The sequence below is a fragment of the Salvelinus alpinus genome, chromosome 4, assembly GCF_045679555.1.
Source record: "Salvelinus alpinus chromosome 4, SLU_Salpinus.1, whole genome shotgun sequence".
In the NCBI taxonomy this organism is placed as follows: domain Eukaryota; kingdom Metazoa; phylum Chordata; class Actinopteri; order Salmoniformes; family Salmonidae; genus Salvelinus; species Salvelinus alpinus.
This window is the reverse complement of record NC_092089.1, coordinates 41,705,489-41,723,090: the sequence shown is the minus strand read 5'-3', so window position 1 is coordinate 41,723,090 and position 17,602 is coordinate 41,705,489. Positions and strand designations below refer to the sequence as shown.

General features: G+C 42.3%; 1 protein-coding gene across 1 annotated transcript; it reads left to right on the top strand.

The window, feature by feature from the left end:
- On the top strand, nucleotides 1-17,550 carry LOC139573560 (phosphatidylserine lipase ABHD16A-like). Its single transcript, XM_071397162.1, has 19 exons — nucleotides 1-166; nucleotides 579-641; nucleotides 894-960; nucleotides 1,216-1,302; nucleotides 1,640-1,725; nucleotides 1,937-2,010; nucleotides 2,224-2,334; nucleotides 5,380-5,494; nucleotides 7,120-7,221; nucleotides 7,375-7,438; nucleotides 7,620-7,669; nucleotides 8,038-8,161; nucleotides 8,421-8,525; nucleotides 8,975-9,038; nucleotides 14,438-14,494; nucleotides 14,589-14,651; nucleotides 14,840-15,015; nucleotides 15,820-15,866; nucleotides 16,315-17,550. The coding sequence occupies exons 1-19, from the start codon at nucleotides 65-67 to the stop codon at nucleotides 16,396-16,398; spliced, it is 1,641 nt and encodes a 546-aa protein (XP_071253263.1). The 5' UTR covers nucleotides 1-64; the 3' UTR covers nucleotides 16,399-17,550.
- Nucleotides 17,551-17,602: the final 52 nt, after the last annotated feature.

Sequence of the window (17,602 nt, the reverse complement as noted above, 5' to 3'; positions counted from 1 at the left end):
AGAAGAAAACGCTTGGACTTTGTATGTTTGGAATTTACGTCCTGTGTCGGCTACCGGAGGAAGAATGGCCGGCTGGATGTGGTTTCGCTGCTTTTTGGGGCCTCATCTCCAGAGAGTGCACCGTTCACAGGAGGAGTCCCGACCCGAAGGAAGAGCAGGCAGGAGGGTAGGCTCACGGCAGATACCGTGCTTTTGACCGACCAGGAAGAGCTAGGAATGTAACTTTGTTCGACGCTAGCACTAGCTCTCGCTCCGGCCAGGACGTGTCAGTACGTGTTATTGAAACTGCTGTCCATCACTGACAGGGGTGACAATGTGAAAAATTAGGCATAGTTAACACATTTGGGAATGTTAAGCTAGATTCCAAGGAGAATCAAGTATAATGGCTATCTTTGCGTTGTTGCAGGTGATTATGCTAGCAAGCACGTAACCTAAGCCGCTGTTAGCTATGCTAGGTAGCTAACGTTAGCTGTACTAGTTAGGCAGGTAATCATTGCAGTTATCCAGTTAGCTGGCTTGGCTAGTCACCACTCATTTAGCAACTAGCTATTAGCTAACTACTTCCCCTTCTCTTACAGCCCCATGGATGGACTTATCAACCCAAGAGCCTGGAGAAACACACTGACAGCATCCTCGGATGGGTCAGTATATAACTAGCAAGTTACCACACGTATCTAATTGTTGATCATTAATCTGTTTTGATTAGCTAGAGAACAAACTCTATTTTACTATTACATGCAGTGGCCTGCACTGTAATACACGAGCTTTGTTTTTCCATAAATTGAAGCCACAGGTAAAGACAAGTAGCACATTTGCAAAGCTATACAGGTAGTCTATACATTCTCATACTTTGTGTTGAGATGTAACTGTTCTCTTGTGTGTTCTCCCTCCAGGCGTCAGCTTTGTGGTCTCTGTCATACTACAGCTCCCCTCTCCTCCTCTGCTACCTTTACAGAAAAGGTAATGTGTGTGTGTTCGTTCATGTGATATGAAAGGTTAAAAAAATGACTCATGCAGTGATGCTCTTATTGGGTTTAACTATTAATACCTCCCAGCTGTAGTGTAGTAGGTAAGTATTGGTACTGGCTAGTGGTGTTATAGTTTGACGTAGGACATGTGTGCATGCTTTAGTGTAAGAAAGAGGAAGCAAATGGCTATTACTAGCCTAATTGTTTGTGTAGTGTTCGTAGCCCTAACCGTTGCTGTGTGTTTCAGGGTACATCTGCAGCAGTAAGCTGGTCCCAGTCAGTCAGTATGTGGGAACAGTAATGGTTTGTCTGCTGGGAGTCGCCTGTCTGAGAGGTGAGAACTTTACCACTCTTTTTACTGGACTTGTATTGCTCTTCCTGGATTGGTCTGGTTTGAGAAATCCTCTGTGTTCAATGCTCCCCCACCCACCCCAATAAAATATTATAGCATCTCAAACCTAATTGTAGAGAATGTAGTGTCTGGTGTTCTTCATCTACTAAACAGACATTGGATTGTGTGTGACTAGGCTACAGGTAACTACGATTGCATTCCTGTGGGGGTTACGATTTCACACACTGACTCCCTCACAAGGTGTGGGTCTATCAGGTACACTAAGTACACCCCTGAGACTCTGGCACTCGCAGCTTCTCTCCCTTTACCTCCCTCTCAGGTTGGGGACGGTGGAGGAACTCTGAGTATCAACAGTTCATCTCCATTCTGGAGGAAACCAGGAAGAACCACACGCCTAGCAACAAGGTAACACTGCTATGGCAACAGCTTGTCAATAGTTGGGCTGCGTCTCAAATGACACCGTACTCCTCATATGGTGTGTTATGTCTAACCAGTACCCTATATGTCATTTGATATTATTCTCAGGCCCGTTTTGCTAGTGGTTGTCAATCTTGAATTCAAGAAACAAGCCACAGCTATTCTTTCTGAGCACTAATTTTGAATGTACTGTCTGTAGAAAAGGCTGGCCTGCTATGATTTTGACTTCTCTCACTGGCCGGCAGACTTCAGCTGGGAAGAAGTTAGCAATCCGTGAGTTGTGTGTGTAATTTGCGTACTGATGTGAACCTTTGACACGTGTTAATTTTTACACTGTGATTGTAGTTTTTTTTGTATGAAATACACCAGGTGATACAGTAAATGTTAACAGGAGGACTGTGTCTGGGTTATGATTTGAGCGTAAGGCTCTATTTTCACTATATAACTTGATTTGTTAAATATCCCTTCTAACATCCTGTGTGGCAGGAAGCTGCTGTCCAAGGCAGGAGTGTCTCTACTGAAGCCAGAGCCCAAACTGAGAGGGGCAGCAGACAGCGTGCTCAACTCTTTACGCACTCTACCATGCCACATCGTCAGGTATAGACAGACTACAATATCCACAATACACTGTACTCTACCAGGGCTTGACATTACCATTTTTAGCCACTTGTCCTTTGGACAAGTAGGACAGGGTTATGTATTAAAATGTTTAACTTGTGTGAGAACCTTTTGGAGGGAAGGGGTGGGTGGGTGACAAGTATGTAACACCATGGGCCAAAAAGGTGACTGAAAATTGTTGTATGATGTAAAATATCCTTCATTACTATACATTATCTTCTGCCATTGTGGCCTTGAGCAAGACACTTAACCCCCCACAAAGTAAAAAACTGCACTGATAGACTACTGTTTAAAACACATGTGGTCCGTCAACCCTCCATCTGGAGAGCTACCTGGTGTGCAGGCTTTGGATCCAACCCTGCACAAATACACCAGTCAGCTTATCAAGGTCCTGTTGAGCAGCTGATTATTTTTTGAGCAGGGCTGGAGCGGAAGCCTGCACACCCAGTAGCTCTCCTGGAGGATGGTTTGTCCAGTCTTTATACAATGATTCCCTCGTTAAATGAACCAGGGATCAAATGGCTAAGGTTGGTGAGGTAGCTAACTAAGATGTTTTATCTATTTGTAAGGTTAAAATATTCAGTGTTCAGGGAAGATCTTGACAACATTGTTACTTGTCAATTAGGCTATTCTAAGAATATAAATTTGTAACTTTGTCAGAATTCCTTGGCCAGAATTGAATAGATGAGAATCCTAGCTAATTTTGAGGGCTTGAGACTGTTTTACAACGTGAGTATTCCGCATTTGGTTTCATCAACTGTCTCCCATTTGCGGTTATACACAAGTGCCAGTGGAAAGTTATTTTAGGACATCGGACATGACAATGACATTAATACATGCTAAGTAGTTAACTAGCCAAACTACACTGTTTTGAATTGGCTATCTAGTTAGTCTGTTGTATATCATTATTTTACCTGCTGCGCAAGTCTCTCCTCTGGCAACGACCCGCTGGCACACACAGGTGACGCACACTCCGTGACTTTTCCAGGATTTACATTGCTGACCAAAAATAAGCTATAAGTGGGCAAATGACTCACTAACAAGCAATGAATATCAACAAATGTGCACATGCGGCTCACTTTGATCTCAAACGCATCTCTCGACTACCTAATTGAAAGACAACTCGTGCTTGTCAATACAGGCTTTCAATAATTCTACGCCGATGCGCTCTGCATAGATTGGGAGAACAGTGTGTAATGCTACATCTGGAGGACACAGATCCAGTTCTGAATGGACTACCCTAATTTATATTGTGATTTATTTTATTTGTCCATTCAGAGAACTTAAATCTATGTTCTTCTTGTTCGCCAATTTTAATTATTTTATTTTTTTACTTGTCCCGGTCAAGTGTGAATGTCGACCCCTGTCTGCCATGCCACTTTGTCAGGTATAAACAGACTACAAAACCCACAACACACTGTACTCTACCGTGCCACATCGTCAGGTACTAAACTAAACTATACTGAACAAAAATTTAAATGCAATATTCAACGATTTCAAAGATTTTACTGAGTTAATTTATATTAGGAAATCAGTCAATTTAAATAAATTCATTAGGCCTTATCAATTTCACATGACTGGGAATACAGATATGCATCTGTTGGTCATAACTTTTTTTAAATACAAAAATAGGGGTGTGTATCAGAAAACCAGTTAGTTTTTGGTATGGCAACCATTTGCCTCATGCAGAGCGACATGTTTCATTCACATGGAGTTGATCAGGCTGTTGATTGTGGCCTCTGGGATGTTGTCCCGCTCCTCTTCAATGGCTGTGCGAAGTTGCTTTATATTAGTAGGAACGGTTGTACGTGTCGATCCAGAGCATCCCAAACGTGCTCAATGGGTGAGATGTCTGGTGAGTATGCGGGCCATGAAAGAACTGGGACATTTTCAGCTTCCAGGAATTGTGTACAGATCCTTGCAACATGAGGCCGTACATTATCATGCTGAAACATGAGGTGATAGCGGTGGATGAATGGCACGATAATGGGCCTTATCTTATGCCTGGCCATACCATAACCCAGCGTTTCCCAAACTCGGTCCTCGTGACCCCAATGGGTGCATGTTTTTTTTTTTTTTTTGCCCTAACACTACACAGGTGATTCAAATAATCAAAGCTTGATGATTATTTGAATCAGCTGTGTAGTGCTAAGGCAAAAACCAAAACGTGCACCTCTTTGGGTCCCGAAGACCGATTTTGGGAAACTCTGCCATAACCCCAGCAACACCATGGGGCACTGTTGACATCAGCTTACCCACACAACGCCGTACACATGGTCTGTGGTTGTGAGGCCGGTTGGACGTACTGACAAATTCTCTCAAACAATGTTTGTGGTGGCTTTTGGTAAATAAATTAACATTCTCTGGCAACCACTCTGGTGGAAGTCCCTGTAGTCGGCATGCCAATTGCACGTTCCCTCAACTTGACATCTGTGGCATTGTGTTGTGTCCTTTTTATTGTCCCCAGCTAAAGGTGCACCTGTGTAATGATCATGCTGTTTAATCAGCTTCTTGATATGCCATACCTGTTAGGTGGATGGATTATCTTGGCAAAGGAGAAATGCTCACGAACAGAGATGTAAACAAATTTGTGCACAAAATTAGAGAGATATAAGCTTTTTGTGAGTGGACATTTCTGGGATCTTTTATTTCAGCTCATGAAACATGGGACCAACACCTTACATGTTGCGTTTTATATTTTACATGTCACGTTTATATTTTTGTTCAGTGTAAATACATTATATTCTACCACATCGTCAGGTACTAAACTAAATGCACTATGTTCTACCACACCACATCGGCAGGTATAAACACTCAATAGACTACAATATACCATACTACCGTGCAACATAATCAGATATCGTACTACACAGGTCATAATGTAACCAAATACTGTTTCTGTCCGTTTCTATCTGCGTCACACTTACAGCAGGCAGGCTTGGTATATTTGATTGATATTACATTACTGCCTGCTAGCCCACCGATGCTACCTTTTCTCTCCCCTCCCTCTTTCTCCCTCTCTAGTTTTCTGATTGCCCACTCATTTGGGAGGAGGATTCTGTACCCTGGATCTGTATACCTACTGCAAAGAGCTATGAGACCCATGCTACAACAAGGCCAGGCTAGACTTATAGAAGAGGTGAGTCATCTCACACACACACACCACAGTAGGTTCAAGTTACATTAATTTACAATAGTTAAACATGTATTCATATACAGTGCATTCAGAAAGTATTCAGACCCCCTGACTTTTTCCACATTTTGTTATGTTCCAGCCTTATTAAATACGTTTTTCCTCATCAATCTACACACAATACCCCATAATGACAAAGCGAAAACAGGTTTTTAGAAATAGCTTATTTACATAAGTATTCAGACCCTTTGCTATGAGACTCGAAATTGAGCTCAGGTGCATCCTGTTTCCATTGATCATCCTTGATGTTTCTACAACTTGATTGGAGTCCATCTGTGGTAAATTAAATTAATTGAACATGATTTGGAAAGGCTATATAAGGTCCCACAGTTGACAGTGCATGTCAGAGCAAAAACCAAGCAATGAGATCGAAGGAATTGTCCGTAGAGCTCCGAGACAGGATTGTGTCGGCACAGATCTGGGAAAGGGTACGAAAACATTTCTGCAGCATTGAAGGTTCTCAAGAACACACTGGCCTCTATCGTTCTTAAATGGAAGAAGTTTAGAAACCCAGGAGAAGGCCCTTGGTCAGGGAGGTGACCAAGAACCCAATGGTCACTGACAGGGCTCCAGAGTTCCTTTGTGGAGATGGGAGAACCTTCCAGAAGGACAACAATCTATGCAGCACTCCACCAATCAGGCATTTGTGGTAGAGTGGCCAGACGGAAGCCACTCCTCAGTAAAAGGCACATGACAGCCCACTTGGAGTTTGCCAAAAGTCACCTAAAGGACTCAGACCTTGAGAAACAAGATTGAACTCTTTGGTCTGAATGCCAAGCGTCATGTCTGGAGGAGACCTGGTACCATCCCAACGGTGAAGCATGGTGGTGGCATTATCATGCTGTGGGGATGCTTTTCAGTGGCAGGGACTGGGAGACTAATCAGGATCGAGGGAAAGATGAAAGGAGAAAAGTACAGAGAGATCCTTGATGAAAACCTGCCCCAGAGCACTCAGGACCTCAGACTGGGATGATGGTTCACCTTCCAACAGGACAACGACCTTAAGCACACAGCCAAGACAACGCAGGAGTGGCTTCGGGAAGTCTCTGAATGTCCTTGAGTGGCCCAGCCAGAGCCCGGACTTGAACCTGATCGAACATCTCTGGAGAGACCTGAAAATAGCTGTGCAGCACCGCTCCCCATCCAACCTGATAGAGCTTGAGAGGATCTGCAGGGAAGAATGGGAGAAACTCCCCAAATACAGGTGTGCCAAGCTTGTAGTGTCATACCCAAGAAGACTCAAGGCTGTAATTGCTGCCAAAGGTGCTACAACAAAGTACTGAGTAAAGAGTCTGAATACTTATGTAAATGTGATATTTCAGTTTGATAACTTTTTATACATTTGCATACATTTCTAAAAACCTGTTTTTGCTTTGTCGTTATGGGGTATTATGTGTAGATGGAGAGGGGGGAAAAACAATTTAATCAATTTTAGAATAAGGCTGTAACGTAACAAAATGTGGAAAAAGTCAATGGGTCTGAATACTTTCCGAATGCACTGTACGCAACCTTTAGCTTATAGAGCTGCGTAACTTGAAGTTTCTGTACCTCCCTCCCTCTTCTGTGTGCAGTGTGAGGGCCAGAGGAACAAACTGGTGGCGTGTGATGGGAATGAGATTGATACCATGTTTGTGGACCGCAGGAGAGAAGAAGGACTACATGGACAGACTCTGGTAAGGACCTGCACTAGGCTCTATGAACCATCTGAACTACATTACCCATGATTCCTCTAAGGAACTGGACTACAGTAGGCTCTATGAACCATCAGAACTACATTACCCATTGTTCCCTGTGGTCTATAGTGTTTTCTGTATGTCCTGTTGTAGGTGATCTGCTGTGAGGGGAACGCAGGCTTCTATGAGGTGGGCTGTATGAACACTCCATTGGAAGGTAAGGAACCTCTGTCTGACACTTGCACATCAAATACTTCTTTCCTACTTCCTTCCATCCTACTTACCATCCTTCCTTCCTTCGTTGTAAAGATCACTGTTCATACATGGTTGTTAACATATTCCATAACCTGTTAAATTTAAACTAGAGCAGTATAAAACTGTTTCTGTCTGTGTTGCAGGTGGATACTCCGTGCTTGGCTGGAACCACCCTGGCTTTGCAGGAAGCACGGTAAGCCTTAGTGTCCCTCGCTCTTCCCCATCACGCTTTTGTGTGAACTTACCAGCATGTTTCAACGGCATTATTAGGCAAGTTTGTCTTGTGTGGAAAGTATGGTTTGTCTACACCTGTCATTCATAGAGAAGGTTGGAAGACACACAGGGTTCTGGGTTCAATTCCCACAGGGGACCAGCAAGTAAAAGTATGAAAATGTATCAACTCACTCTGGATAAGAGCGTCCGCTAAATTAATAAAATATTAAATGTCTGTGTTAGCAGCAGATTTGTTTCTGTCTCAAAATGTGCATTGACATGAAAGTAAATGTAAAAACAATAACTATTTAATTCCCCTATCCACTCCTTTATTTCTCTCTCTCTCAGGGCGTACCGTTCCCCCAGAACGAGGCCAATGCCATGGATGTAGTGATCCAGTTTGCAGTGCACAAGCTGGGCTTCCAGCTCAGTGACATAGTGGTGTATGCCTGGTCCATAGGGGGATTCACAGGTAGGGACCAAACTGGTATATGCAGTTTGTGTCTGGTTCAAGTCTGTTGTGGGAATGAGTTGACCAATTTCACCAACATATTGCAAGCACCACTTCTTTATTTCTCCCCCCTTCTCTTCATTTTCTCTCCATCTCACTCTTCTCGCTCACCCCCTCTCCGCACTCCTCCCTTCTCTCTCCCCTCTCATACTTCCTTCTCTCTCCCCTCTCATACTTCCTTTTCTCTTTCTCTGTCTATATATTTCTCTCTGTCTCTCAGCCAGTTGGGCTGTGATGTCCTATCCAGAGATCCAAGCGCTGGTATTGGACGCCTCCTTTGATGACCTGCTGCCGCTGGCCCTCAAGGTCATGCCCGACAGCTGGAGTGAGTCTCTCGCAGGGGTCATAGGTCAAGGCGTGGAAAAGACCAGTGATGTCATATAAGCAGAAATGTATTATGTCTTTGGATAACACTTTTCCTATTATGAGATATATTCTATAAGAATATATATTAAGAAGTGAATACAGTCACTCTGGATGAGAGCATCTCCTAAGAGTAGGGGTGTTAACCCCGGTGTCCTGGCTAAATTCCCAATCTGGCCCTCAACCATCACGGTCACCTAATAATCCCCAGTTTACAATTGGCTCATTCATCCCCCTCCTCTCCCCTGTAACTATTCCCCAGGTCGTTGCTGCAAATGAGAACGTGTTCTCAGTCAACTTACCTGGTAAAATAACGGTAAAATAAATAAATTAAAAAAAAGGCCTGAGGTGTGTGTATTTGTAAGGGCTGTGTTTGGTTCAGGATCTGACAATGAAAATGGTGTGTTTCAGGGCCTCTGGTGACACACACAGTCAGGCAGTACATGAACCTCAACAGCGCAGAACAGCTCTGCAAGTAAGTGCAACACTCTTCACTCAAACAAACACTTTACACGTGTGTGTGTGTGACTGACACGAACATATCATACATGGAAAATATTGGGTACATTTATTTGAATTTAATCACTTTTTGACCGCATCCCATTTGATTTGAACAAAACGTTCCTTTTATGTTTACCCATGGAAGAAGTGGTCAGAAAGTGACTTTTTGGACCTGAATGCCAAAACATTCAGGAGAATGAAAGTGCTCAAAGTTGACCTATTTTGCATATCCCACCCATCAGATATCCATGTCTTCATCACTGGAAAATATAAACATTTGAGTTTGATATAAATGAAAAGCTTAAAAACAGGGTTGTCAAACTATTGTATGAATTCTAGATGTTACATTTTTTTTCAACCTTTTTTAAAGGGTAGGAAGGATGAATTTTAACTCACTAATATAACAAGTGTGGTCAGACTTAGTAGCTTAGTTGTAGTAATGATCTGGTTACCTATAAGTACAAACGTATAGTTATGTTTTGGGGGTATTATGTTTATTAACTTATTTCCGGATAACTTCTAAACTACCCACAATGCACTATTTCTCAACGTCATATGGAGGATCTACTCTGCTACGGAGTTCATATTCTAGTTCGGTAGCTATCTCAAGCTGGCTAACGTTAGCCACACCTCATGCTATTCAGACATTGTGAACCGTTACCACGGCTGGCTCTGGTGCTTTCTTGCCGTGGGCTAAAAACAAAAGAAAATCATACCTGCTTCCTCTAATTGTGTAGTATCTTGTCTGTTATACTTTTTATTTAAACTTTTCAGCATGTTATGTGAAGTAGGCTACAGGCGTTTTGTAACTTTTTCCACCTTGGCTTAGTGCTAGCGCACTAGCTGACTGACATGGCATCTATCTATTTTGGGTTTCGCCCTGGTGAAGCGCCCGCCTCCCCCTAGCTTTTGTAGTTAACTCAGCCTGCACTCTTTTACCATCGGATGGGCCTCAATCATCAATCTGTAAGTCTCTGATTTTAATATTTGATTGTTTTAGTTTTGCTCTAGCTGGTCTCCAGTAGTTGGGCTCTAGCTTGCCGACCATAACCGTGGTGGTTGGCTAGGCTAATAGCTAGTTGGCTAAATAGCTAACGTTAGCTGTCTGGCTAGCTTGCCGGCTAACATAACTGAATATAGATAACGTTCTTTTATAACTGGTTTGATGGTGTTATGTAGTTCCAAAATGTTGGTAGCAACTGGTTTACTCAGTGCTAACAATGTTAGCAGGCAGATAGGGCTAACGTTAGCAGGCTAGTAGGGCTAAGAGTAATGGGGGGGTCGATAGTTTATTTACAATGTATTGTTTGGAGAATGTCGCAATTTTTTTTTTGTGCTAGTTGGCTGTACCTGCACAAAAACTCCAGTATTTTTCCTTCATCGCTTGTTTTCCACATTTATTTTTCAACAGGGAGACAATTACTTCTCAGCACTTTATTTCCATGATTGATCAAATCTCGTTTTCTTATGGCTCTCTTGTTCCTCTGCAGCAGACATATGGTGAGGAATATGTTTGCAATAAAATCACACTATCGAATCGCAATACATATAATTTATCATTTAATCATAGGAATATAATTCATAGAATGGACCTATCCCTTCAGACCACTGCAATTTAGCTGGTACACCAATCACATTTTAACTTCTAAATTACTACCACAGATGGCCCCCGGTCCACCCACCGTTGAATGTTAACTTAAATGGTCATACCTATTCTATTATCTATATTTCTATGATTTCAATAGGTGTTCTATGGAGGATTGACAGTATAATTTAAAACAGATATTCTCATTCAAATCAACGTTCTGTATGGACCTCCAACCATTTTTGTGGTACCATTTGAAAGTTGACATTTCCATTTGTATTCCCATTTTAGTGCATTTATCAGCCAAAACATGACACCAACCCTGTATTCTAGTGTTGCATGGTATACTTAAGCAATAAGGCACGAGGGGGTGTAGTATATGCCAATATACCACGGCTAAGGGCTGTTCTTAGGCACAACGCATCGCGGAGTGCCTGGACACAGCCCTTAGCCGTGGTATATTGACCATTTGTCACAAACCCCCCGAGGTGCCTTATTGCTATTATAAACTGGTTATCAATGTAATTAGAGCAGTAAAAATAAATGTTTTGTCATATCCGGTCTGATATGCCATAAATGCCAATCAGCATTTAGGGCTCAAACCACCCAGTTCTATAATGCAACTTCGGTACTTTTTCATTTATAGAACTTGAAAAACAGTTTGGTACTAGAATTTGTTACTTTCAGTACTTCAGTCAAATCTGACTCACAGATCAAGTCTGTCTCAGCGCAGCCCATGTCGAGGCACGTCTCTCCCAAAGATGATCTATTGCCTCAGCGAACTGAATAGTGTGCTAATAGGGCTCCAACGGTCCGCCCCCCCCCTCCCCCCTACCCTTGCCTCGTGAATGACATCATTACTGGTTAAAGACACAGCGTGCAGTTATATCAAATAAGCTACTTCTGTGTCATCTGTAGCCCCATGAAATCAGCCAAAACAAGCTCAACTCAATGAATGCACACACTCCTATTGAATATGCATACACCTGTATTGTGTACAAAACATTAGGAACACATATACTTTCCATGACAGACTGACCAGGTGAATCCAGGTGAAAGCTATGATCCCTTATTGATGTTACTTGTTAAATCCACTTCAATCAGTGTAGATCAGTGGTTCCCAAACTGGGGTATGCGCAATGCCGTCGGGGGTAAACCAAATGAAAATGTGATTCGCATTTAAAAAAAAATATTTGTTACATTTTTATTTTCCTTCAGATTTTCAAACAGTCCATTTATATTTTCCAACAGGGCTATATACATTTGGGTGAGTTTTTCTTTTCTCGCCTGAGTAGCCTCGTTTCACTGCCAAAAATCAAATTAAACCATCTGGTGTTCAGCGAAATAACAACACCATGTCAAATACAGGTAGCCTAGTCAAATAATTAACATCCAATCACATTACCTGTTACTCTCTCGCGGGAATTCCACTAACGGTCCGTATGTAACCAAACGTAGCTGCTGCTCATGTTGGTATCTGTACTGATGGTGCAAAAGCCATAACCGGGAGACATAGGTGTGCAAGCAGTTGCTCACGACACCACTTGGGTACACCGCAGCATCCGAAAAGGGAATGCCTGACAGCTTGAAAGACGTTTTGGACACTACAGTGAAAATGGTTACGTTTGTTAAAGCAAGGCCCCTGAACTCTCGTGTTTTCTGCATTATGCAATGATATGGGCAGCGACCATGTAACGATTTTGCAACATATGCTGGTTATCAAGGGGCAAAGAATTTACATGTTTTTTTAAATTGAGAGATGAGCTTAAAGTTTTCTTTACTGACCATTTTCCCTTGTTTGACTGCTTGCATGATGACGAGTTTCTCACACGACTGGCCTATCTGGGTGATGTTTTTTCTCGCCTGAATGATCTGAATCTAGGATTACAGGGACTCTCATACAACTAACGTGCGGGACAAAATTGGGGCTATGATTAAGAAGTTGGAGCTCTTCTCTGTCTGCATTAACAAGGACAACACACAGGTCTTTCCATCATTGTATGATTTTTTTGTTTTGCAAATGAACTCAAGCTTACGGACAATGTCAAATGTGATATAGCGAAGCACCTGAGCGAGCTGGGTGCGCAATTATGCAGGTACTTTCCCAAAACGGACGACACAAACAACTGGATTCGTTATCCCTTTCATGCTCTGCCTCCAGTCCACTTATCGATATCTGAACAAGAGAGCCCCATCAAAATTGCAACAAGCGGTTCTGTGAAGATTTTATCAGAAGTCACTGCCAGATTTCTGGATAGGGCTGTGCTCAGAGTATCTTGCCTTGATAAATCTCGCTATTAAGACACTGATGCCCTTTGCAACCCCGTACCTCTGTGAGAGTGGTTTCTCGGCCCTCACTAGCGTGAAAACGAAATACAGGCACAGACTGTGTGTGGGAAATTATTTAAGACTGAGACTCTCTCCAATACAACCAAACATTGCAGAGTTATGTGCATCCTTCCAAGCACACCCTTCTCATTAACCTGTGGTGAGTTATTCACGAACACATTTTTATATTTATAGGTTTTATATGTAAGATGTCTAAATAAAGAGCAAAATTATTGATTATTTGTGCCCTGGTCCTTTAAGAGCTCTTTGTCACAACCCGGCTCGTGGGAAGTGACGACACTCATTCTTATGTTTAGTAAATGTATTGTATAGTGTGTGTGGGGCAGGCTTACAATGATGGCAAAAAACAACATTTTGAGTGCGCTGACCCTGGTGCTAGAGGGGGTATGCAGCTGGAGGTTGAATGTTCGAAGGGGTTTGGGAACCACTGGTGTAGATGAAGGGGAGGAGACAGGTTAAAGAAGGATTTTTAAGCATTGAGACATTGAGTGTGTATGTGTGCCATTCAGAGGGTGGATAGGAAAGACAAAAGATTATACTGCCTTTTCCACGCTCAACAGTTTCCCGTGTGTTTCAAGAAGGGTCCACCACCCAAAGGACATCCAGCCAACTTGAATCAAGACGGGCCACATCCCTGTGGAACGATTTCGACACCTTAGAGTCCATGCCCTGACGAATTGAGGCTGTTCTGAGGGGGGGGGACTCAATATTAGGAAGGTGTTCTCAATGTTTTGTACACTGTGTATAGACCTAGGCTACAACTTGATTTACCCGGTGCATCAATCATTCAAATTACCGTTATGTGAATAGATTAGTAAAATGTATTCTATAATTGATTAATTCATCCATACATAGCCGTCTCTGAAAAATGTTACCGTAAAAACTTTCAAATCTAATGATATTGAATTTAAAAGATGCTCAACGATTGAACAGAGCAGTCAGTAGCTGAGTTTGTGCCATTCTGTGACTGGCTAATATTCATTTTTTGGTGTTGAGAAACGTAACGGTATTTGTATTGAAGTCAATTCTGGTATCGTGACCTACTGTATTCAAGACCATGTTGTCTCAACCGAGGGCGGGCACAACACAAAAACATCAGATGTAGGGTATAAGCTACAACGTATACAAATATGAAGAACAAAAGAGTTTTCCAAGTATAAAATAGTTTTTATTTATTTTTTAAGCTTTTAAATGTCAATTACAACTATCTTTTCCAGTGATGAAGACAAGGATGTGTCATTAGTATGGTGGGATATGCAAAATAGGTCAAATTTGAGCACCTTTATTCTCCTGAATGTTTGGGGTTTCAGGTCCAAAAGGACACTTTCTGAGCACTTTTACAATGGGCAAATATGTATGGGAGGTCAAAAGGGGTGCTGTTTACCCTATGGGAGGTTTTGTGTATTTTGTGACCCTAACACTCATGAGTTCTTCCTTAGGTACCAGGGACCAGTGCTTCTGATCAGAAGAACCAAAGATGAGATCATTACCACCATGTGAGTCACTATGAAGGCATGAATAACGAAAAGGGCCCGTTCAGATTACCTCGATTTACCAGTGCATAGCTATAGTGACTGGTTCTTGTTTCAGGGGTCCAGAAGACATCATGTCCAACAGAGGCAACAACCTCCTGCTCAAACTTCTGCAGTTCAGGTCGGTTCTCTGTCTCCAAGACCTCTCACAGGCTGTCTGTCTACGTACACATTGTACACTACAGACCTGATTATCCACAACCTCACACAGACATCTAAGGTGTTGCTTTGTACCATATATACATACATACACTAGGAACAGAGTGCGCTGTGTTTCTGTTTAAACCCTTTCTGATGTCATATCTTCAGGTACCCCAAGGTGATGACAGACGATGGAGTCAGGGCCATCAGAGCATGGCTGGCAGCCTCCAACCACGTAGAAGAGGCAGCGGTGTACAGTAGCTATGAGGTGGATGATGACTGGTGTGTGTCTGTACTGCAGTCGTATAAGACAGAGAGAGACGTTTTCTTCCCCTGGAGCGTTGGTAAGACTGCTCCTCAAATGACAACACCATTACAGCTGTTTGACTTAGATTAGAATCTCCCTAGATGAACTACCTGATGGAATTTATTTTGGTCTTCGTCCTTTTGTCAAAAGGGTTTGTTTACGGCCCGGCCCCTTACACTCCCTTCTGCCAGAGTTGGAAAAAGTACTCATACTTGAGTAAAAATAAAGATACCTTAATATAAAATGACCCAGTAAAAGTATCGGATTTTAAATAGTACTAAATTGTCATACTTGATTAAAAGTACAAAGTAAATGCTATACATCAAATTCCTTATATTCATTGAACCAGACGGCACAATTTACTTTTTTTGATAGCCAGGGGCAGCTCCAACACTCAGACATCATTTACATTTAGTGAGTCCGCCAGATCAGAGGCAGTAGGGATGACCAGGGACGTTCTCTTGATAAGTGTGTGAATTGGACCTTTTTCCTGTACTGCTAAGCATTCAAATTGTAACTAGTACTTTTGGGTCTCCGGGAAAATGTATGGAGTAAAAAGTACATAATTTTCTTTAGGAATGTAGTGAAGTAGAGACTCCAAAAAACTACTTAAGTAGTACTTTACACCACTGCTCTCAGATTGTGTATCCATATATATTTTTTAACTACGCAAGTCAGTTAAGAACAAATTCTTATTTACGACAGCCTACCAAAAGGCCTCCTGTGGGGACGGGGGCTGAGATTAGAACACAGACGAGACAACACTGCATAAAGAGATCTAAAACAACCTATATAAACACACACACGTGTGGTTTTAAGCCTTTCCTGTTTGTTTTGTCAGGTGAGGACATGACACTGGAGGGGAGACGGCAGCTGGCTCTCTTCCTGGTGAGAAACAACTTCTTTCATCTTCCATTGTTCCCCCTCTCTACAACATGACTTGCGTTCTACCCCCCTCCATCAGTGCCTTTCTTCTTGTCTCCTTCACCCCATCCTTTACTTACCTGTCCTCCCTCTTTCCCTAATTGTAGTTAAGGGTAATTACCATGCTGAAGAACACTTGTGGTTTCCATAGTAACTAGGTCACCTGTGCTCTCCTTGTGACTGGTGTAATGTATTTCTATTGGCTCTGTGGTTATTGAAGTAATTTACTACAGCATGATAGAAGCGTAATCAATTACTGCTACAGCGGGCTAATGCCTGTTAAGTACATCTGGTTCCCTTTATATGGAAATGGTGGTGAGTGAGCTTTCGTTGACATAAGACAAAACTAAATCTACAGATTTCCATTTATTGGGAATGTTCCCCTCATCACTTGTTCCCTCCCTCTTCTCAGGCACGGAAGTACATGCGGAACTTCGACTCAACTCACTGCACTCCTCTCCCCTACTCGGAATTCGCTGCCCCTTGGGGACTGTAAGAGTGTTGATGGATGGATAGAAACGAGAAGCAAAGATGCAGGCGAGACCAACCAATCAGAAGAGGTATACAGAGCATGGATTGAATCTATGGGAGGTGTTCAAGGCAGCTACACCCAGACGGTTTTAGAACGTTGCGACCCTGCACACCTGTGGGGAAAACAACCTGTGGTTACCCCATTGGCTCACAGCAAAAACTTGGCATTTTGTCTACTTGTTTTAATCAATTACAAAACTATATTTAAGAAAAGTAGATGTCTAAAGATTACTACTTAGAAAAACGTAATTTTGCCTCATGCCCCTTATGACAATGCTAGCGGCCGACCGACCGGAACATCAAGCTTGTCAAGAACAATGCTTTCCACACGCACAGCCTACTTAGATTCTGCGTCCCCACTCCAAATAGAGCCCTGTGGCTTCAGGCTATTTCCCTACGTTGGGAGCATTGCGAACAGTCGGCCGTGATTTTTGACCTGGCTACATGTACATTGAACAACACAGCAGCTTTTTGTTATTTCTGTAGAAAATTTTAAAAAGTAGGTTATTTTCCAATTTGTGGGTGTGGTCTAGGGGAATTCCTTATTGCGTTAATATCAGATGACTGTTTTTGTTACTGTCAGCACTAACTAATTTATAAACTGGGTGGTTCCAGACTGTATACCACGGGTATTACATTAGTAACCAGTTTATAATAGCAAAAAGGAACCTCGGGGGATATGGCCAACGGCTGTATCCAGGAACTCCGCGTTGAGCTTAAGAACAGCACTTAGCCGTGGTATATTGGCCATATACCACACCCCCTTGGGCCTTATTGCTTAAATATACACTGCCGTCCTCGAACTAGATATTTAAATGCTCCCTTCCATAAAGTAAGCACTGATCTCTAGGTAATTGGATAAAAGGCTCCATTCTATTGCCTGACTACATTACTAAAAGGAATAAGGAGCTTGTCTCTCCCTCCTTTCTTCCCTCTGGCTGCATTAAAAATAAATAAAAAGCATACACTTATTCCAGACAAAGATCTACTTTTTACAAATACAGCCAGGCCATCCTCACGTTCTAAAGGTTGACATTTTTTTGTACTATTATTTTCTTGTGGGCACTGTCATTTTGAACAAAGCTGGATCCTGTTAAATAAAGTGTTGGCAAAATAAGTTTTGTATTTCTTATGAAACTGCAATCTTGCATGTATAATGTTTCTGACCA

What these genes read in the sequence shown, in the direction of transcription:
- LOC139573560 (XM_071397162.1), top strand. Translation starts at nt 65, where the DNA reads ATGGCCGGCTGGATGTGGTTTCGCTGCTTTTTGGGGCCTCATCTCCAG. An exon ending in TGGGAAGAAGTTAGCAATCC is followed by an intron (nt 2,011 to 2,223) that starts GTGAGTTGTGTG and finishes CCTGTGTGGCAG; the next exon opens with GAAGCTGCTGTCCAAGGCAG. An exon ending in CTACCATGCCACATCGTCAG is followed by an intron (nt 2,335 to 5,379) that starts GTATAGACAGAC and finishes CTCCCTCTCTAG; the next exon opens with TTTTCTGATTGCCCACTCAT.